The sequence below is a fragment of the Haliotis rubra genome, unplaced genomic scaffold, assembly GCF_003918875.1.
Source record: "Haliotis rubra isolate DU_JTF1 unplaced genomic scaffold, ASM391887v1 Scf56, whole genome shotgun sequence".
Taxonomy (NCBI): domain Eukaryota; kingdom Metazoa; phylum Mollusca; class Gastropoda; order Lepetellida; family Haliotidae; genus Haliotis; species Haliotis rubra.
Window position 1 is genome coordinate 2,661,502 of NW_025767257.1, and position 23,432 is coordinate 2,684,933.

The 23,432-nt window shown below is 39.5% G+C and overlaps 1 protein-coding gene across 1 annotated transcript in view; it reads right to left on the reverse strand.

The window, feature by feature from the left end:
- Positions 1–5,498: 5,498 nt before the first annotated feature.
- Positions 5,499–23,432, reverse strand: part of LOC124253949 (tensin-1-like) — a 253,052-nt gene continuing 235,118 nt past the window's right edge. The window contains 16 exon segments of the mRNA XM_046687798.1: positions 5,499–5,861; positions 6,852–6,896; positions 7,344–7,412; positions 7,798–7,966; positions 8,575–8,661; positions 9,539–9,616; positions 10,108–10,249; positions 10,252–10,331; positions 10,461–10,544; positions 11,068–11,234; positions 11,668–11,962; positions 14,394–14,441; positions 15,305–15,473; positions 20,210–20,412; positions 21,420–22,500; positions 22,502–22,896. Coding sequence (XP_046543754.1) covers positions 5,714–5,861; positions 6,852–6,896; positions 7,344–7,412; positions 7,798–7,966; positions 8,575–8,661; positions 9,539–9,616; positions 10,108–10,249; positions 10,252–10,331; positions 10,461–10,544; positions 11,068–11,234; positions 11,668–11,962; positions 14,394–14,441; positions 15,305–15,473; positions 20,210–20,412; positions 21,420–22,500; positions 22,502–22,896 — 3,260 coding nt within the window. The 3' untranslated portion in view covers positions 5,499–5,713.

Below are 23,432 nucleotides of genomic sequence, written 5' to 3' on the forward strand. Positions count from 1 at the left end.
GCACAAAGTGCATAGTGCTGTATAGTAACTCACAGACAACCCATTGTTTGTGGACCATTCTACCAGAGCACAATATCATAGTGCTGTATAGTAACTCACAGACAACCCATTGTTTGTGGACCATTCTACCAGAGCACAATGTCATAGTGCTGTATAGTAACTCACAGACAACCCATTGTTTGTGGACCATTCTACCAGAGCACAATGTCATAGTGTTGTATAGTAACTCACAGACAACCCATTGTTTGTGGACCATTCTACCAGAGCACAATGTCATAGTGCTGTATAGTAACTCACAGACAACCCATTGTTTGTGGACCATTCTACCAGAGCACAATGTCATAGTGCTGTATAGTAACTCACAGACAACCCATTGTTTGTGGACCATTCTACCAGAGCACAATGTCATAGTGCTGTACTGTAACATACAGACAACCGATTGTTTGTGGACCATTCTACCAGAGCACAATGCCATAGTGCTGTATAGTAACTCACAGACATTCCCTTGTTTGTGGACCATTCTACCGGATCACAATGCCATAGTGCTGTATAGTATCTCACAGACAACCCCTTCTTTGTGGACCATTCTACCAGAGCACAATGCCATAGTGCTGTATAGTAACTCACAGACAACCCCTTGTTTGTGGACCATTCTACCAGAGCACAATGCCATAGTGCTGTATAGTAACTCACAGACAACCCCTTCTTTGTGGACCATTCTACCAGAGCACAATGCCATAGTGCTGTATAGTAACTCACAGACAACCCATTGTTTGTGGACCATTCTACCAGAGCACAATGCCATAGTGCTGTATAGTAACTCACAGACAACCCATTGTTTGTGGACCATTCTACCAGAGCACAATGCCATAGTGCTGTATAGTAACTCACAGACAACCCATTGTTTGTGGACCATTCTACCAGAGCACAATGCCATAGTGCTGTATAGTAACTCACAGACAACCCATTGTTTGTAGACCATTCTACCAGAGCACAATGCCATAGTGCTGTATTGTAACTACCAGAGCACAATGCCATAGTGCTGTATTGTAACTCACAGACAACTAAATTGTTTGTTGACCATTCTGCACAGACAACCCATTGTTTGTGGACCATTCTACCAGAGCACAATCTCATAGTGCTGTATAGTAACTCACAGACAACCCATTGTAGACCATTCTACCAGAGCACAATGTCATAGTGCTGTATAGTAACTCACAGACAACCCATTGTTTGTAGACCATTCTACCAGAGCACAATGCCATAGTGCTGTATAGTAACTCACAGACAACCCATTGTTTGTGGACCATTCTACCAGAGCACAATGCCATAGTGCTGTATAGTATCTCACAGACATCCCCTTGTTTGTGGACCATTAGATCTGTGGCAAACCTTAGTGACTTAACTTCCCTCTGCAGTAACACTGTAAATGTCTCTAGTAGAATAAATGTTTATATACAGATTACAAGGTAGAGTGAGGGTAACACATCACTACAAGTTTAGTAGAATGACATACAACTATTACTGATTCACCCCATTAGAAAAATGCTCACATGACAACCTGTGCTAGAAAACCACAGGTATGATGGGGTGCATTATATTGTCCTTCTGTTACAATAACATTCAGATGACCCCAACAATCTTGAATGTAGACATAATGGTGCATGTGAAGTGATATTTGCAAAGGTGAACATACATTAAGGTGGACACACCTTATTTTATGAAAACAAGTCTTTATGTGTTTAGTTTAAAAACTGTTTTTCCTTCAAGTATTCATCAGTATTGATAAGTTTTTTTTCATTTACATGTTCAATGTATGCTGATGGAAATGAGTCAGATTTTAACCTGAAGTTTGACTTTAAGTGTATCAAGTGTACAGAGTCACTATTTACATAAACAGATAAACACCTAAATGATCTGGTTGGCTGCCAACACCTTCCACCAGTAGGCTGTATCTTCCAGGCCATACATGTACAGACATGGTTTTGTATGAAAATCAGTGTTTTTTTCAAATGAGCAATTATCATACAGTTAACATGGATTCCAGTCCTTTTGTCGTTGAGTCAAAGGATCATGTGGGTCAGAAAAAAATGGTTTTCCATCGTGGTCACAACGAGAAGTTTTATGTACGTGTTGAAAACCTATCACTTACAGGGGGTGCTTAATTAAGTTCTTTGTGTATAGAATGTGGTGCTGTGACAATTCTAACACCTGAAAACTGACTTCCAGTCAACAAACTAAACATCAGTGCAAGTGAATGCTGTTTTAGGGCAATCCCTGATATATCTTTGACTCACTCAGTTCCAGTATGAAAGGAAAACAAAACAAGAAGATTTATACAAAGATGATTTATTCATAGTGATATCACTTCTCCGATGCAGTAACGGAATAGATAAACACTCCATCAGTTCCAACTACGAAGCTATTTTAAGATAGCAGTACTGTGTACATACATACATTATACTTCTCCTTGGCCAACTAGAGGCTCGGTCTAACATGGCGACAGCCTCTGTGAGCTTTCTGCCCTCCTTCAGCCTTGGTAACACTCGGGAGGTACAGAATCTGAAGATTGGGCTTAGCCATTTACTACACTTCACTCCTGTTGCCTTCTCTGCATCAAAATTCCAGAATAACTGGCAACTATATCAAGAATCATTATAAACGTTTTCTAATTTGAAACAGATTTGATAAAATTATTCTGAGGACAAAGCTGAAACCCAATCTTCAGCAAAGCTTGTTTGTGGTTTTATTGACAAATATTTAAATCCTTGTCTTCTGGCCGCATGCGTATTATATATATATCATACATCTAATATGTAATATTGTATGTTTCACAAAATTGGGAGACATTTTTGAGTTACCTATTGCAGTGGTTTTGTAAGATCGAAAAGGTACTGTATATGCATAATGTGTTAAAGTTTTTTCAACATTGGATATGCCCAATTTCACACATCTGTTATTATGTCTGAACCACAATTCGGTTAACCATTATTATCACGATATTTGGGAAGCATTACATGGAAATATCTACTGCAATAGTATTTCCCTCACCACTCATAAATGTCAGTAAAATTCACTATCCCTATTATGACCTATATTGTAATAAATATCTCTGTAACCTTCATCATCATGGAAGTAGGTCACGTTGACCTAAATCAACAGAACTGGTCATTTTAACCCAACTTCCAATGAAATAAATCAAGTTGACCCTTAAAGCATGGAATCCGGTCACTCTAAAAAATGATCACACTGACCCTACTACCTAAGAACTGCCATGGTGACAGTGTTCACAAGGAAGTAGGTCAAGCTGACCTAGTTAACTGGCCTCCACATTCTGCTGACTGCATCATTGTCTGCCCTTGCCAACCACTAATTAATAACTACAATTTTGTGGTATAAATAAATGCCTTCTAACTGCAGTAAGTAGTAGTGTATAATATATACTTTACTTTGAACAGGTCGCTTGTGGCATCACCACTATTAAATGGCACAGAGAAGATACAAACTTTAAATAAAACTTAACTTTGGGGTTAAAAGTCATCAATCTAGATTTTGTTCTGACAGATAATCTCAAAACATCAGATCCAAACTGAGTTAAAAATACATTCACCCTACCCAAAGTCACATGTGGTGGTTTTGAGTGTGGCAAAGATGTGAATATTTAGTTGAAGAAATACCCACAAAAGTGCACTGAAAACGATGTTTGTCTAGGTGGAGAGGCATGCAACTGATAACTCTAATAAAATAATCCTGCTACAATAAACTCAGGACAATAACTCAACCATGCCATGAGAACACAATGCTATAAAGAACCAACAACAATTAAGTTAATATAGAGCTATACACAGCTATATCATAAAACGGCTCACTACTGTAAAATCATGATCACGTGATCACATACTGTGGTCACATGATCGATGATACCATTGCACTTCAACGAAGTCGGTGCCATCCATTACATAAATACACTAGATGCAAATATTCATCAGTAACAAGAAATCCATTTAAAGCAATGCTACAACCTTGAAACATGTAAATATAGATGTATATATAATATATTACAGAAGCAAGCTCGGCTGCCTATATGGTGTAGTGTACGTAAGATGACCTCTCAACTTTGACCTGCATTACGAATAAGGCCACAACGATTTCAAACTAATTATCCCAATTGAATGAAATGCCATGAACACGAAGACCACTACTGAAGGTCAGGGTCAGTGTTTTGCGTTTGCATTGTGGGTAGTAGCCACAGTATTGTAGATTAAGGTCACGAGTGCGATACACATTAGTATCACTCAATCGATATATAAACATATTTATACATAGACAGAACCTACCAAAGCACCTAACATGAGGCTGTACATTACAGACAATATCAATGTAATGTATAAATCAAGTCAATTTCACTACAGAAATGCCTACAGTAAATATATGTCCGGGCCACAGATACTGACCTGTACACATTGTTATTGCCTGGTAGTCTTTTCACACTGACGTGTGTCAATTTCAGTCCATCAAGAGTGTCTCCCATAGAATGAGTTTAATAGCACCAATACATTGTGGAGACATAGCAGACGAGGTACATTAAGGTCAAACTCATTATAAGACTTTCAGCATACATTTCAAACATCTCCACAACAGTTTGCCCTTTTGTGGTTGTCCTTGACCTTCTTTCCATATCTACACGACAACAAATGACATATATTTCACTTTCTACATGAGACAACAATATACAGAGAACTTATTCACACAAGAAGCTGGCATAGCCTTAATCTATATGTAGAATACCCAGTAACAAACAAACACAAGTCTAACACTGGTTTTTTTAACTTACAAGATTTGAAATATGTTACCTAGCCAAAAATTCACCTACGAGTTTAAGTTAAATTGACCATACAGTACAAATATATATACGAAGTATATAAACTGACAGTTAGCACTTTAATTGACAAAAGGCAACGGATGGATAATATATTATACAATTTCGAGAAGGGCAGTTCCTTATCGGTTATCTGCCCTTTGGCAGTTTCTTTGGGAGATTTAACCCTTTATACATGTTACTTGCATAACAGAATAGCACTTTTAGGGTTAAAAAGCTTAAATGCTTGATCATATACAACAATATTAGCCAAACTGGGGTGTTACAGCAAAATCAGCAAGGGTTCCCAAATTGTTAAAAACTTTAAACAACTTCTAGTATGTGTGAAAAATATCTACACAATTTCAACATGAATATTTCACCATATAATATGCAAACAAATACATAATACATGATGCATTATCCCCCTTGGTTCATGGTCGAATCTGAACACTTCCGGCAAGGTTTTGGCCATGATATTTCAGCATGTCTTAGCAGGAAATTATATACTTGCATCAACATCTCGTTAACCCTTTCTGTTCACAGCAAAAGGAGTTAAAGTGAGAAAAACAAACCAAGGGGACACAAGATTCTTTGAATAAAGTTCATTTACTAAGATTTTAAAATCTGCATGTGCAATTCACCTGCACAACCAAGCCTGCATCCTTCATGTGCTAATTGCCCTTGCACAACCTGTTCTTCATCAGTAAACAAGCCTAACAAAGCAGTCATGTAACAACCAAGCGATGGTAATATCAAATAAATTTCCCTCCAATGGCAATGAAAGACGAGTAGCAAGGCGAGTACACAGCTCGTGCTAGAGAATCTTGGAACCAGCTGTTATCCAATCAGATCCTACGACTTGATCTTGCTTTGACCAATCATGATCTTTGTTACAAAGTTGACGATGGCTGAAGCGGGTTGTTCGGGATCCAGCTCAGCGAACAAATGACATGAATTGTCAGACACTCCACCCTGTTTCCTTGCTACAAAGCCGAAGATCCTGAAGACACAAAATGGTATGCAAAACTGTTATTCAAAGATTGCTGCAATTATTGTCATAGAGTGCATAATTTGGGGTTCAATATTCAAGTTGCATGAGGATATCAGGAATGGTCCTCTCTTAATTTACAACTGGGTGATTGATTGAACCTCAAGTGTGCTGAGACAATCATTTAACCAGATGACTTTCTCACAGCCACATATTGTAGATTTGGAATATTAGCTCAGATATATAGATTATCTGTGAAATAACAATATTAAGTCAAGTAGGACAGAGAATCCAGAGTAGGTTATTCCTTATATTGTCATACTATGTGTTCACATGATGGCATGTCCCTCTGGCCCTCTATGACTCTATGGAACAGTCATATCATACTTAGTGAGAATTGGGGAAACTTATTTAATCTGTATATGTGTCCCAATGGGTAACATAAACAGTGTTTCACCTTTAATATATTTTGTCCACTTAAAGCAAGCAGATTTAAATAATAAAACTATCAGCTGATATGAAACATTCCAATATGACTGACTGAGTTTGGTTTTACGCCGCTTTTAGCAATATTCCAGCAAACATCACGGCGTGGGACACCAGAAATGGGCTTCACACATTGTACCCATGTGGGGATTCGAACCCGGGTCTTCGGCATGACGAACCAACGCTTTAACCATTAGGCTACCCCACCGGCCCCATTCCAATATGAAAGAATGGCAGAGTTATATAAGAACACATCATAAGTTGGTACACATCGACATTTGCTGTAAACAAAAACACAGACTACAGAAGTGAATGGGATACAATTTCATTTTGCATCAGCTATATACCAGCCATACAGTGATGGTACCAAGTTCATGTATACGCTCAAGCTGAGCACTACAAGTCAATTTGGTAGGTAATGAATAGGTTGTTTCCTTATCTTGACACAATGGTCTGCACTGAAGCGTTTAATGAAAATATTTGAAAGAACATTTTAGAGCCCAGAAGTAAACTCACTTGACTTCTGCTTGCATCCCAGATACATCTGTTTCCCGCTTCCACCTACAACAAAAGGAACAGGTCAGACACAGTTGTTACACACAAAATTCCATTTAGAAATCAAGTCAGTCCAAGTAATACACACATTAACCACTTTGGTGAAATCTGTGAGTATGGTTTGGTGCCGACAATAACAGACAAGAGACCAGTAGTATCTGGGATATGAATGCACAATTATGGAGGCACCTCACCACTGCCATGTCCTACACTATCACATATAGTTGCTGCTGCTGCTGCCGCAAGAGACCAGTAGTATCTGGGATATTAATGCACAATTATGGAGGCACCTCATCACTGCCATGTCCTACACTATCACATATAGTTGCTGCTGCTGCCGCAAGAGACCAGTAGTATCTGGGATATGAATGCACAATTATGGAGGCACCTCATCACTGCCATGTCCTACACTATCACATATAGTTGCTGCTGCTGCCGCTGTAGTGTACTTACTTCCTGCCATCAGGGTCCATGCCACAGAAGGTAACAGCTGAAACTGGGTAGTGACGACGGAAGAACAATCTGGAGGGAAGAGATCGAGTCCAGAAGTAAGAGACAGGAATCAAATGTTTTAAAATTTGATAAACCAGCTTGTTTAGTGTAATGAGGAAACATCTGGCAGATTTAGAGTTTCTGTTCTACACTACACTAGCATCCAAATATACAGCAACATTTAGTTAGACCACCAAAGCTATCTTGACTAGTTTCATTCTGCCCTGAACTACAAAGCATCAAGACCAACTAATCCACGTATATGATGCTGGTATGTTTTACATCGATATTGTATACTTTGTATGCATTGTCCTTTGTTAAACGCTTTATCAAGCTGCTTTGTCTCATAGTTAACAGCATTGTTGACAGGTAATCGGAGTGAGTTATATTATTGAAAGGTGAGGAGAAGCCTTACTTCCTGTTGTTGTCCGTGAGTGTGATGCCCTGATTGGACACCTTAAAGTGCACGACTGTGGTGACAGGGCTGGGGGTGGACTCCGTGGTGACCTTGAGAGCCCGAGCTATGGCCTGAGGTCCAGTGAGAGATTCCATGTCCACCGTGTTGATGAAGATCACATTGCATGCTGTCAACACCAACACAGTCACATTAAGTCCTCGGCTTGCAAAATGGTAGTTGTACAGGCACAAATTCACATTTACATCCCCCTTCCAGTGAAAATGCCCATAAGCCAAAAGTTATTCATTTTAGTGATACTATATCCCAAAACTAATTACGACACTTTATGTGGCAGTGAAATTTATATGCATGAAAGAAGTAGCCAACAGATATTGGAAATCACTGTCAGTGCATTGCTGAATGATTGATGAGTGAGTTGGGTTCAGAGCCACTTTCTACAGCTTCATTACAGCATGTCAGATTAATGTGAGACAAAAGGTCAGAATCATGTCACAACTTGTATAGCCTTAGGCTGGACATCAATGGCTGGGGATGAACTGGCCATACACACACACAATATAAAGGTTGACTGGTTGACCTACAGATATGAGGTAAACATTCAGAGATAATGTGTAAAATATCGGTCCCGATCCACAAAGCGTTCATAACGTTACGACCTGTCATAACTATATAGTTTATCATAGGCTTACGAACATCATAGCGCTACAAACACTTGTGGATCTAGCCCATAATCAGTAGTAGATGATGTTCACTAGAACACAAGCTGAAACGTACCCGCACCCTGTGCTAACAGAGCAGCAGCAGAACTTGGCATTTCTGTGCTGCGAGGGCTTTCCGCACTCTGCACCTCACCCAGGTAATCTGTGGACGAAGATGTTGCTTATCAGTCATGGTTGAGACCAGATGCTATTTCAATGTTATGGGTATAGAACAGCTGATACCATCAGTGTGTATGGTATCATAGGTATATCAGTTTATTGAGGTTCATTTTTTCTATGACATGTATTGCAATAATATTTTAAATGCTCTGTATATCAGGTGATTTGAAATAGCGATTTTTATCACATGCTTAATGTTATATACCTGCCAAACACCATTGATTTCAAGATATGGAGTGAATTCTCAGTTACCTCCCGTATGAGAAGCACATTCCTACACTTCCATCAACACCATCTGGGACTTAAAAATGGTGGCATGGTTCACGAGTATCTTGTATAGTTCTGTTTATGAATTTCAATTAACATAATGTCTCTGATTGCTTCTGAATTCAAAATTTGTAATCACACAATTAATCGTGATATGTCTTGCAATATGGCCTTGTTTACTGCCATCGCCTCCGTGGTGTAGTGGTTAGAGCGTCCGCCCGGAAAGCGGAAGGTCGCGGGTTCCATCCCCGACCGCGTCATACCAAAAGAAGTTAAAATATGGTACTTGTTGGTCCCTGCCTGGCGTTTGGCATTAATGGGTACAACAAGGACTGGTCGGCTCGGAGTATAATGTGTCTGAGTGGGGTATTCATGCTTCACTGCGGCATGGTATCTCAGTGGGCTAGCACTATAAAACCAGCTTAAGTCTGGGCTAGTACAAGCAGCCGCACATACACATACACACGCATGCACATCGTCACATGAGCGAAATATTCTCAAGCACGACATTAAACCCAATTTCACCTCACCTCACCTTGTTTATTGCCATACCTTCCCCAGTATCTACTAATACTATAACATGTGCCACTCACCTGCATCTGGTAGATTGAGTTTACAGGGCAGAGCCAGGGGGGTTATCGAGTGTTGGTACACCAGGGCTGCCAGGCTGCCTGCAGAAAACACACACATACTGTCAACCTCCACCGGCTTTTTTTTCACTTGTATCATCACATGATAGACAACAGACTCTGTGCTGATATAATTAAGGTGATCAATGGGTGATAATTGACCTGCATTAGGAATCTAATACGGCAGGGGTGGAAATAACCCATTGCCCACGTCCGAGTCCAGTGTTATTTTCTGTTGGGCAAGCAAATTTGTATATCACACTGTACCGGTGTCCAGTTGACTTTCCGGTGTTAATTATGTTGTTTATTTTAACAAATCAACAAGAAAACAGCCGGTATAGTGGAAAAATTATCAGGGCAAGTGATTTTACATGTGCCACTGTTTCAAAGTACATTAGCATATTTTAAAGTTATTTCCATCACTGTACGGAACAATAATCCTTGTAAGCCATTTCAAACAGTAAGAGATTTTTATGACTTACACACATAACCCTCCAATATCATTGCAATAGGTAGTAGAGCACAAATCTTACCAAAGACTGGCTCATTGCTGCATCCCCGTAGACGAACACCCTTGGGTGTGGGCTCAATGAGGAAGTGCCTCACGAGGTCAGCTTGAGGATCGCCGGAAGACTTGGTCTGGACGTTGGGAGGGACAGTGGCCACCTTCAGCGCGCCAGGCCAAAGGCTCCTGGGAAGGAATTGCTGTCACGGATCACAAATGTTCCTGGTTGCTTGTCCTTCAGTAGGACAATAGCTGCAACACAGAACAGGAACATGATGCTTATTGGTGGATGGGCTTCCTGCAGTTCATAGAGGAATTTCACAAAGCTGATCTACATAATCATTTACATCATGTTACATGGAGTGTCACAGCCTCACATACCTTCTTCTCTGGTGATGTTGGGCTTGTACCAGTACTTTGAGGTGTCCTTCACAAATCTGGCAGTGTTATTTACCATATCAACATCTGAAAAGTAAAACCATCATGTATTAATACAAACATATTAGATAGTAACAGAGAAAAACATGGGCCACTTTTACAAACAACTTATCAGAGTGAGTGAGTGAGTTTAGTTGCACTCAGCAATATTCCAGCTAGATATGGCGGTGGTCTGTAAATAATCGAGTCTTGATCAGACAATCCAGTGATCAACAGCATGAGCTGTGACCTGCACAATTGGGAACCGATGACATGTGTCAATCAAGCCACTGAGCCTGACCACCTGATCCCGTTAGTCGTCTCTTACGACAAGCATGGGTTACTGAAAGTTCATTCTAACCTGGACCTTCACGGTGAGTGAGCGAGTGAGTGAGTGAGTTCAGTTTTACGCCACTTTTAGCAATATTCCAGTGATATCATGGCATGGGACACCAGACATGTATCTTATCAGAGTTCTAAATGGGTGATTTAAAGGTACAACATGAAGATGATTTTAATGTAAACTTAACTCCTGATGTGTTGTAGTTATGTGTGATTGTTCATGTGTTACCTGCAAGTGAGGACAGACTGCCTCGTCGTGACATGCCGAAGTACACACTGGGGGAGCTTTGTCCAGTCATGGAGTGAGGGCCTGGGGAGAGGGCACCGGTAGACATGATGTGCGCGGCACTCAGCTGCTGACGCAGGGTGTTCAGGCTGCTGTTGGGGGAAGGGGGGCTGAAACAATGACAGGGGACAGGTTATGTATGCTTCCCTCACAGTGGTCTTCACCATCATAGGTTGTGAACAAGAGAGACAATTCCACACCTATACAACTTGAATGCACTCAGTTGTAAAATTGTCTATCCACAGAGTTATCTTCCTTGCTCAAACATCTCAATGCCATTTTAAGAAGTAACTGCTGACGTTCTCTAGATTCTTCATTTAGTCATCAATACATTGGTTTTATACACAGAGTTATTATATTCTTGACCTGTATCACAGACAAGACTGAAGGACAGAAACATTGGTATGTCATTCATGGAATTACCGTTATGGAATGCTAAAATTGTTTAAAACTGAACATGCAATTTTTCTCATTTATCTAGGAATTAATAACATATAACCTTTATACTATGGACAAACATATGATGGTAGCTATATTTCTTACCTCCCAGCTGAAGAGGGGCTTCGAGGGGAGATAAGCATGTGAGGACTGGTATCGATCTTCAGAGTCCCATCATTGGTGTTCGAGAACTGCTGGTGCTGCTGAAACTGCTGACTTTGCACATTTTGGAAATGCTGCTGTTGCATCTGTTGCTGTTGCTGCTGCTGCTGCTGTTGTTGCTGCAACTGGAACTGTTGTTGTTGTTGTTGCTGCTGTTGTAGCTGCTGTTGCTGATGTTGTTGGGTCATCGAGTGTATTTGCTGATGGCTAAGAGTTCCGGTAGGGCTGACAAGGCCACCTGATCCCACCACAAAACATAATTCATTAGTGGGAATTAACAACTGTCAGCGTGCACACTATACATACAAACACATGTTTGAACACTTGAGCTTTATAACATTTTATTCACCAAAAGTCCATCACCCATAGGAAAGATTTGAAACTAATACCCTCAAAAAGTTAGTGTATACTGGTCAAGGTTAGTATGTGCAAATTCCCAATATTTCAAACATACACAAGCATCATCATCATCAGAAAAATTCCAACTGTACATTACACATGTGGTACCTATTAAACTGAAATATGTACCAGTAACAACAGTAACAACTACCTTAACATTACAATACAAATGCAACAAAGCTAATAGATAAATATTACTAAAGTTCTCTACTTAAGCAAAGCATTGAGTAACATTCACCATAAATCAGCTTACTTCCCTACATAATTCTGTCTATATACTACTGTATATGATACTGTACAACAGTATTCTGTCAGTGTGCAAGATTTACAACCTGCATACACAAGCCATTGCTCGAGGCATCAGCTGGAGGCAAAGGGGTCTCACAGCCAACTTGACACACACAAACTTTTCTGAGTCATACCACATATCTCCATGACAGATTGTGCATGATTTTTACACCATTTACACAACTTCCTGTTTTTTGAAAAATAGAAGAAACAATATATTTTATTCTACTGCTGTGGATATCATCTACCCGAGTATGTTAGAACCTTATCCTAAATCAGTTCACCTGTATTTCAGTACTTGATGATCTCAGCGTGTGCAAAACATCTTAACCTTTCATTTGAATTGATTTTATTGCTTCAAGTACTTAAAGTCCAAAACCTTTTGGAAATACAGAAATAAGCATTAACCCCACAAATCTACCAAGTCTACCTGCAATGTCCCCTAGTGCGGCATCTTCTGGGATAGAAGCGTACATTGGGTCAGAACTGCGAAACACCGGAGCCCGTGCTCCGTGTCGCGTGTGAGTGACCTCTCTGTCTGACATGCCAGCAGTCGGGGTGACGGGGGACGCTACCCCTGGGGTCGTGGGGGCTGAGAGAGAGAGGCAGGAGAGAGGCAAGATGCAGTTAAATCCGCTCAAGCAAAAAAGGAAAAAAAAACTACATGCAAAATTGATGGTAACTACAAGTTTAGTCTACACTGGACACTTCAGAGCACTCTGGTACTTTCAAAATGTGTGGCTAGTATTTTCCCTCTTTGAAGACATAATGACTTCTGGGAAACCTGTGTAAACAACAGTCACATAGTGTGTCAGATTTTGTTGCTCACAGGGGAGGGGGGGGGGGGGAGAAAGAGAAAAGATGTTTTCAATGACTGTGAAGTGTCCACAACATTTCATTATGCACAAAAGCCAGTAATCTATATACATATGCTTTACAATCAATACATAATTTCCTATGATCAAATGAAACATTCAGCGTAATATAGTTCAACATAATGATGAACTCATATGATAATTCTTTTTATTTACTATATTTTCAACAGGTTCTAAGACGCAGAAATCTTCACAAACACAATCAAATAATGAAATGGTTAATGTTTACATATTGTTGATTAGTGGAGATTTCAGCATGTTCAGTATGGGTACTGAATATATATGGCAGATAACACATAAAACAGCAGTGTTTACAGTAATTTTCAAGAGCATAATTCATAGCACTATCAAGTTGAGAGCAACAACTAAGCCCCTACTGTTATTTGATGAATAATGAAGATAAGTGTTGTTCATCATTATCATGAGTGGTCATTAGCATAAAACACAAATATGTCGGAATGAGTTGTGAAGGTTTTAGCAATCAGACTGGTCAGTACGTAATAGTTAACATGGCTTTTATGCATCTGAAATAAAACACTATTAGTGATATTAAGTGATGATCATGCACCGTGAGCCTGTATTGTTGGTTTCCATTCAAACATCAGTATCACTGTATATATGTATAAATTGTATATTCCTGATTCTGTAATCAACAACAAATAATATTCTACTGCAATAAACACAATTACTAAATTTCCATTTCTACAAATCAACCCTAACATTCATTTTGTTTCTACGCAAGAAAGAAAATAACATACCAAAAAGAAGAGTAACTTCATGCATTAAAAATGCAGAACATATTTTCCAGAAGAATACAGAAAGAACACTCAGCAAATGGAAGACCAACACAACAGAGAAACCAGCACCATAGGAAATATTAGTCAACTAAACCAGGCAGGTCAATCCCATCATGCAGTAGGAGGGTACACAGACTACACAACAACGAATGCTTGACAGGAAGACACATATAACTCTCCAGATATTACACATGCAACTGTTCCAAGTGGCAAATGTTAAGTACTTTCAGTGTTCACAATCACCATGCCTGATTAGGGGTGAAGTCGGGACAAAATGCACGGTCAAAAACTCAGCTTTGTTAGTTTTTACCTGAATTTGAATAAGGAGTCCTTGGTGAAACTGGGAATGGAGGGGTAACTAGAAACAAGCAAAACACAAATAACTGTAACATGCAGTTAACTAAATCTAGACTGATTCTCACAAATCAACACAAACCATGTTATTGTCTCAAAATCAGCTTCAACATTTGAGTTGCTAGGACACGTAATCAACCCCTGTGACTGTTAGATTCGGAAACACTGCCTTTGTCGTTATCAACCTTCATGCTCAATGCTTCCGAGGCAGAATATAATGTTTGCAACAGCACATGCATACATGCTTCACACCAGTGAAAATACTCATGCATTGAAGTCAAACTAATCATATACACACCAAAAACCCACACAAACAAATAACTAAGAACTCAATGAGAAAATGTACTTTTATTATTAATCTAGACGATGAACAGACTGTAATAACAGTTTAATCATTACATAGTGTTGTTCAAGGCAAAAGCTAGTTGTGTCGGCTTTCAGAACAAGGAATTCAAGACATCAATAAGTGATGGTGGATAAAACATATTCAATGATTCTGTTTTGTTATTTTGTTTTTTGGGGGGAAGACAGGGGGAGGTGAATAATTGCCTTGAAATACACTAATCTACAACTAGAAATTAAAATATTCATTCATATTAGTTTAGTTTGGCATGTTGGAGGATGTGTTATACTCCCGCTATATAAAACACATCTCCACACACCAAGCATACCCTTGTCTTCAGTTGTAGCCAGTATACTCCTTAATAGTTGCTGAAGACCTCTAGTTTGGTCCTTTGAGGCCTACACAATCCAACTATATTGAGCTGGCCTCAGGTCCATTTCATTCCATAATATATGTGACCAAATAGTATAGACACAGGGGGTGTCAAGCCCTCCGGTGTGGGGATGTGGCACTGACTAACGTACCTGGTGATGTTGGAAAGCCGGGTGTGGTGGGTCGTCCCAGAGTTCCGGTGTGGCTTTCTGGCTCCAGAGTCTGCACTCCAGGCCCAATGGGGCGGAGCATGATCCTGTCCTCTTCCACCTCTCGGACCTGTTTTGGAGGTGGCCCTTGTTCCGTCCTATTGATCTGGCTCTGGAAACAGTAGCTTTCACACTGATGAATATGTTACAAAATATCCTTAGATTTAAGTCAAGATAAGTCTTCATTTGATACCATATCAACTTTGCGCAATAATCAGAGAAATTAAGCCAGTATTATGAATCAGTTTCTTTTCATCATCTTGTTTATAAAAACTTGTTCAGTTTAACCATTTTTCATAGAACCCATTTAATCATTTCCTGCTTAACCATATTTCAATGTTTCATGAATTGCAAAAGACACAGACAAATCGCACAAGCATCATCATTGAAAATCTCAAACTTTTAAATTTCAGGCTGTCAAAATACAAGAAAAGTTTTCCAAGTGGATTTCAGAAAGAAAAATAATTCCTGTTCATACATAACATACCATTTATTACATATTACTATTTGTTACATATTTGAGTAACAAAAGCTTAAGCGGTTTAATGGTCAAAGGTTTATGGAAAGGTGAGCAAGGACATAAGTGTTTGGGGAGAAACTGATCTGACAGGATAGGGTGTATTCACAGAAAGCAGTCATGTGCAAGACTCCAAATAGTACATTCAAATGATACAATATACATAGATACACAACACCGACCCACACCAAGCAATGAATACACATCTATATATATCCAACTGTACCTTACCACTCAACTGAACAGAGCTGATACTAGTTACATCACTACCTGAAGGAAGTCTAGCAGAAGAACAGCTTCTTCAAACTTGGATCTTGTTTCACTAATATCTTCAGTATTTGACTGATTGGAGACAAATGTTCTATCATGATACGAGGGACTACTGGGACCCAGACACTGTGTGGATGTGTCTGCAGACACTGGACTTCCATAGTCAGATGTACCAATCGGCACGAAATAGTGTGATGACTGATCATCTATCTGGGCCAGTTCAGCAGACAACAGACCAACAGATGATTCAGATGAACATGGAGGGTAACCAGGGTCACTGACAGGCAGACGACGAGCTTGCATGTCTTGTCAAGTCTGTATTGCCGGCAGACATAATCCCTGGGTCAAGGTCAAATGAGTCGTTTGACATACAACCACACACATCAGATGTGTAACAAGAAAACTTATAATTAAAAGCCGAATCTCCAACATCATTTTTGTCCGATTTGAAATTGATACCGGGAATCTACAAATGCCTCTTCAACAGAGAGGCCAGAAAACTCCTTCAGCAGCACATTAGGAACAAAGTTGGCAGGTGTGTCAGACACATCTACAGATGCTTGAGGACAGTATGGATACTCAACAAGGAAGGTGTCCGACTCTGCAGCAGAAGCAGGAGACTGACTACATTGTAATGCCTCACAAAGCATGTTAGCTGTAACAAAGTCCAGTTCTACATCAGACAACATGTCTGTAGATGCAGACGTCAGACATGCATCTGGTGGTAAACACAGAGCCGTCATCACTTCCAAACCTTCCAGAGAGGACTCTGAATCTGTGGCTTTCATCTTCTAGTGAATGTTACATCCTTTTAGGAAACATTCTCAGAATCCATGCTTCTTCCATGCATGGTATAAATGCCTCCTCAGAACATCATAACACACCCTACAACTGTTTCTGTACCACCGTCTATACCCATTCCACTGTATAAAGAGATTGTGCAATTTACATTCTTGTAACGGTGCCTAGAGAGCAAATATCAAATCTAATAGCTCATAATTTCTTCACACATGTGTCAGCATAATGAATGTATTTGATCTCTTAATCAGGATCTGCTTCTCTTTCCTACATGGTAAGGTTAAATCTTTCACACAGAATAATACAACAAATGAAAAATAAGTAATATATTTGTTAGCTACCTACATGACTTGTCCTGCCTACAGACTGAACTCAAGTATATCAAATATTGTAACCATACACTTATATAAACTACTCTCTGTACAGAATTTACAAACTTTAAACAGCAAAGGAAGTGGTTTAATGTCATTACAATCAGTCAGCCCCCAGGCAGTTATATTCAAAACAGATGAAACTTTTCTTTATTTTCAACAAGAATCTCATTGTTTAAACTGCTCTGACCTGAAAATGTGAGCCAGATTTCAATGTCTAAACATTTCCCCCCAAACAATTCCAGCTACATAAACACTCCCAACGACAAGATCCAAATGTAACACGCCAAAATCTACATCACCCACAAGAAATTGCCTACCTTTTTTCTCCTCACCCACTATCATCTTTCCACTCGCACCTTCTCTATTGGACCTGCTATATTAATTTCACATTGCAAACCTTCCCCCCAAACTGTGACCCTTCATGACCTAGATCCTATTGAGAACCAAGCCACATTGCCATTTGTAAACTGGTATCATAAATACAGAGATGGTTGGTAATTACATTGCTATTATACTATGGGAAGTGCAAACTTGGCATGGCTGTATACACTATAACTGACTCACTGACTGGAAAATGAACTGAACAGCGGTCAGTTTACCATGTACTGCAGACTTCACACAAGTTGGGATGATAACAGCAAAACTATTGAAAATGCCAACATAGGAATTGCTCAATAATTGAACTATCAAAAGAAGAAAACTGAAATTACATTCAAATCACATGCAACTGTCTGTCCAATGGTCCTGATCATACACAAGATATGTTATTTAGTTTAAGACAGAATGATTCCACAGAAATATGCAGAACAAGCCTGAAACTGACACAACCTTACTTTCAAATACAGTAAACTATGGTTATAATATATTTCCACCAAGTTATTGGAGTGAGTGAGTGAGAGGGACACCAGAAATGGGCTTCACATATTATACCCATGTGGAGAATCGAACCCAGGACCACTTAGGCTGCTCTACCGCCCCTTTGAGCAACCAAAGACAGAAGTTTGTTAAGTTTGTTAGAATCACAGTACTATATACAGAACAATCCTGATACATACACCTCCCCTCAAATGTACAGGACAGGTCAGACCTGCTCTTTGACCACCTGGCTGATAACACCTGCCTGTGACTACTTCGAGCATCAGCAGGACTGGCTGCAGTAAGTACTACCAGAAATGTACTACAATAATGCATGAAAACATTGAAGAGAGCCATGGAACTGTATTTGATTAAAGGCTGTTTCCCAGGTCAGAAACAGCTGCCTGGTTCCCATTACCATTGCTCCTGGCAAGACAAACAGGAGTCTGCTTAGTTACTGCAGACCCAAGCCAAGCTCAGACAACCTACCACTACTTGTCACATGGTGAAACTGATCAATCGCAGTCTTTCATGATGTGGCTTAGTGCCAGTGCTCAGAATAAACTTCATTAACAAAACATATACTTTAAAAAAACTGACCTCCAAAAAGCATTCTTGGTTTGTTGAAAAAAATAAATAAATGAACAAGCAGAACTGTGGTTGTTTTCAAAGACATGTCAAAGTGCTACATCCTTCCCCATCTGAAGTAGTTCTTGTATTAATTGAATGAACTGACTGAGTAAGAAACCAGAGACAGTTCTCCAACGTTAAAGAATATTCCACATGTTGTGATAAGTTAGGTACACTGATCCATGTAGCAAATAAATGAAAAACACCTCACTTTTGTAAGACCCTCTTTACAACTGCCCCCACAGCTGGAGTGTCCAAACCACCAATCAATATTCACAATGACAGATAGCAATAAACCACATACATTTATCAGGGGTTGATATATGTCTTTATAACAATCTGAATAGAGTCTTGCACAATCCAAAGTATCACTCACAGCAAACAGATAAGCCAGTATACTGACTGAGTTCATGAAACGCAGGAAACGACCAATCAACATGCAGGTTGATAATTAGCAATTTGCATCAATCAGAATAAATGGCAATAGTCCATGCTAGTTAGGGAACTGCGTTTAAAGACCCTACAGTTACTGTTATTATATTTTGATGATCACACTTGTCAGAGAGCTTATTTCAAACAGTGTGAAGCACATTCCTGTCAGTTATCTCTTGTCATTCAACTATCACTGCTGGGACATGCCATTTAACGATATAATGTTCCCAAGCATACAATATACTGACTGTTTCAAGATTAATACTTCGCATCCTCATGCAATATAGATAACAAATATAGTTATGTCATTAAATACACTGTTGTAAGAATTCCCTAAACATGCTGAATTGGTGGGGACTGCAGAGTATAGTGACAACATCTAAATCTGGGGAATTGGAGTAGAAAGTGTTACGACTATTTAGTACATACCTTGCAGTAACAGGATAAGCAAACTGACTTTATTACTCTTTCAACACAATACTGTAGGCAATGTTTAATCATTTCATTACTTTTTTTTACAGTTATATGGCAATCTCAAGAAACACAAACTGTTTTAATGAATATAAAATCTTATATTCGCTCTGAATAAATTCTGCCAAGACAGAGACGTAAGGCACAAGCATTTCAGCTGTTAATGTTATAATTGGCAAGAGGTGTTGTGCACACACAATATGAATTTGGTATCATGTTTAAAATTTAGACCGTCAGCTAACATTGAGGAGATCTTTAAAAACATTACTGTGACAAGTTTCAGTATTACAATACTGAAAATGGGTCATCAATTCTCAAAAATAGAACTATAGTATATCATTTTTCAGCTGAAATGCTTCTGTGAGAAGGGCTAGGAGGGTTACAGACAATACATACATAGATATTAACATTATCCCAGACAGGGGAGGCACTCCGGGGCAGCATGCTGCGTGACGACGACGACGATGACATCGTGTTGCTGGTGTAGGTCTTATTACTCACGCTGCTTTGGGATTCCATCTGTCGCGTCTCATGCCGCACAAATACCTCGTCCTGTTTCTGCTGTGAGAACTGCTGTGGTACCGATGCCTTAATGGACTCCTCAGCAGCCATGAGGGACCGTTCCAGTTCCTCAAGGCGAGATGCGGTACTGATGCCATCGATTTTGTCCTTGGATACTTTCTCTTGTGTCTGGCTAACTGCACCTAGAAATCACATGTCGGTGCAGATGTGTTAGTCCTAGTTCATATGGACAGAGACCTGTTTTGTTTCAAGTTTTCATTGTTTTACATGTAAATATTTACTGTCAAGTAATGATGGATATATCGAAAGAGTGAAATATGTAATATTTATATAATGATAGAGCAAACGAAATACCACACAACATATGTATATGACAACTTCATTTATTAAAGAAATCATGTATGAATTTATTGAGCATGCTTGAAAGATGTTTAAAGTTTTTAGAAGCCATTCAAGCTGATAGTCTACAAAACAATATAAATTATGACCTGAAATTTAATCAGAATAAGTTTCATTTTCTACCGTATTTTACATACATTAATTGCACACATCACTCACTGAGAAATAGTAGTTAGTTAATACCCAGTTTCTAAATGATAGTGTCATGACCTAGAAGATAGCTAGAGAGAACTACCTGTGCATGCAGGACTATTCTACTGTTTGAGGAAACTTTCAAACCACTGCCAAGACTGATTTGTCTCCCTTTGCATAAGTTACCTCCCTTTAAGCCTATCATTTTCCTATAATCATCTTTAGGTTCTCAAAATAACTAAGAACCTTTCCACTTCATAAAACCAGCATAAAAACACATGCATGTTGACTATGGAACAAAATCAATGAACCAATATATTTTCAGAAAGATAAATTATTAATGGTGTCTCTTGCACAAGTAAAATCCTGACTCTAGACATATGACCATCAAAGTTGTTGTACATCAGAAACATAAGTCTTTTTAGCAGCAATAGATAATTGATTTATTGAAACATTAAGAAAATTGTTGACAAAATTATTAAAGTTTAATTTGTTTTGTCTGGATTTCTAAATATCAGCTTACAAGAAGAAATCTTCAACTTCAGATCACTGTTATTTAAGAATATTATTTTAAAACCTCTGTACAACAACTTTGAAATGCCAATACATAATAATGACTTTCAACAATCAAGTTGTGATTATTGTGATGACTACTTACTTGGTCCCCGGTGGACAAAGACCTCAGTAACATAATGTTGTTGTGTTTGAGGAGCAACAGGCTCTGGCGCCTTCTGAACTGGAGGCTGTTGCTGCCTGGTCATGCTATCATCATCCTGGTGTATGTGCTTGATGGTGCGGTATGTCGTGAAGGATGCCTGCTGAAGACCAAGCTCCTCTGGCGACAACGCTCTTGGTGAATGACTGGCACTGTATGAACGAGGGATTGATTGAGGAGCAAAGTCCCGGTCATAGAGTGTCTCTGATGCCTGACGCTGCAGAGGACGCTGCTGCTGCTGCTGCTGCTGCTGGGGTTGCCAGCTGCTGCTGCTGTTGGATCGAGATCTCATAAATTCCTTGCTACTGGTTCGAACTGGAGGGGTTACTGGGGGTGCTGAAATCATAGACCTCTGAAGCGTTGGGGAAGGGGGTGGTTTGTTAGATACGCTACGGTTGTAAGACTGACGTGATTCTGAGTAAGACTGAGAGTATGTGTTGAAATGGTTATCTGTAGGCGACATCTGCTGGCGCATATTGTATGGTTGAGTGTCATTTGGCCAGAAACCATCGTGGCTATGACTTCGCTGAGGGGGGTTGTACGATTGGACATTTGTAGGTGAAACTGGGCCATTGGCTACAGGTGTTTTGTAAGTTTCCATCACAGCCTGCTCCTCAGCTTCGTTCTGTGTGCGCCGTGTATAGTACTTGTTCTGGGCAGAACGCAGCTCAGACACAAGCTGCCTCTCTTGAGGAGACCGAACTTCCTTCTTTGCCCTGAGCTTCTCTTGCTGCTGCTGAAGCCACGATGCGTTATCAACCTCCCGCTGCTGCAAACTTGAACCATCTAACGTGTGATAGGAATATTCATTGTACTTATTCTCATAATCAGTCCTATATGGCAGAGTATGAACACGTCCAGGAGGACTTTGCATTCTGGGCATATTTTCCGCATTTCGGATTAGGTCTTTTTCTAAAGGTTGCACAGTTTTCCCCTCATTTGTTGGGGAGGTAGCAGTGTATGAAAATGCATTTTTAGGAACCCCAGGTTTGCGGATGTCCTGTTCACCACCAGCTGTGATCGTAATGGTGCTTCTCCTCCTTGGCTCCAGGAACTTTGTAAGTCACTTCCGCTCTCTGAATAGAAACATTCTGATTTGGACTTCGCTGATTAGAGTCTATTGTATTATATGTAGTGAATGTTCGTGTTGTTGTGGTAATGGTTGAAGCACTGGCATCTTTCGGACTTGTTGGACTGGAGGATACAAATACCTGATCCTGTAACAGGTCACTTAATAGTTCATCTAGCTGTGTACGCTCGTCTAATGCTTTCACTGTTTGCTTGGGCATTGTGCTTGATCCGTAACTTGTCTTAGAAGACTGCACACCTGACCTGTAACTTGGGGAAATCACTTCGTTCACATTCGAGTTGTACTGCGAATGGCTTTGGTGGCTTTGATGGCTTTGATTGACAGTTGTTGCTGGAATACAATTATCAGGATCATAAGCAAAGTGGAGATTAAACTTCATATTTGATATTAAAATGACCATACTTGCAGTGGTATGCGGCCGTTTCAATGTCAGAAGACCCATAAAAGCATGAAACCTTCATTTAAAAGCACACAAGGACGTTCCAGCTACACATAATTCTTTTGAGCTTCATCTTTCAGAAAACAACAGAATCAGCCATGAAAAAAACACCAAAAGAGCTATATCTATTTGCTTAGCATTTCATACAATATATTTGATTAAAGTCAAAAGAGGTAATGTTCACCAATAATGATATGTTCTTCAGTGATTATAGGTATCACTATTCTCAGCATGGAATACTGGAATCTACAATAAGACCATGTCTGTTCTATTTGGGGCAAAACATGATCATATGTATGGAGATGAAAAATCTGGAAATACCAATTTGTTAGCTACCCCATGCATTCTGTATGGATTATAAAGAGAAGTATTATCAGATGGGATTTCTCTGTCCAACACACACAGACATACATTCAGACACACAGAC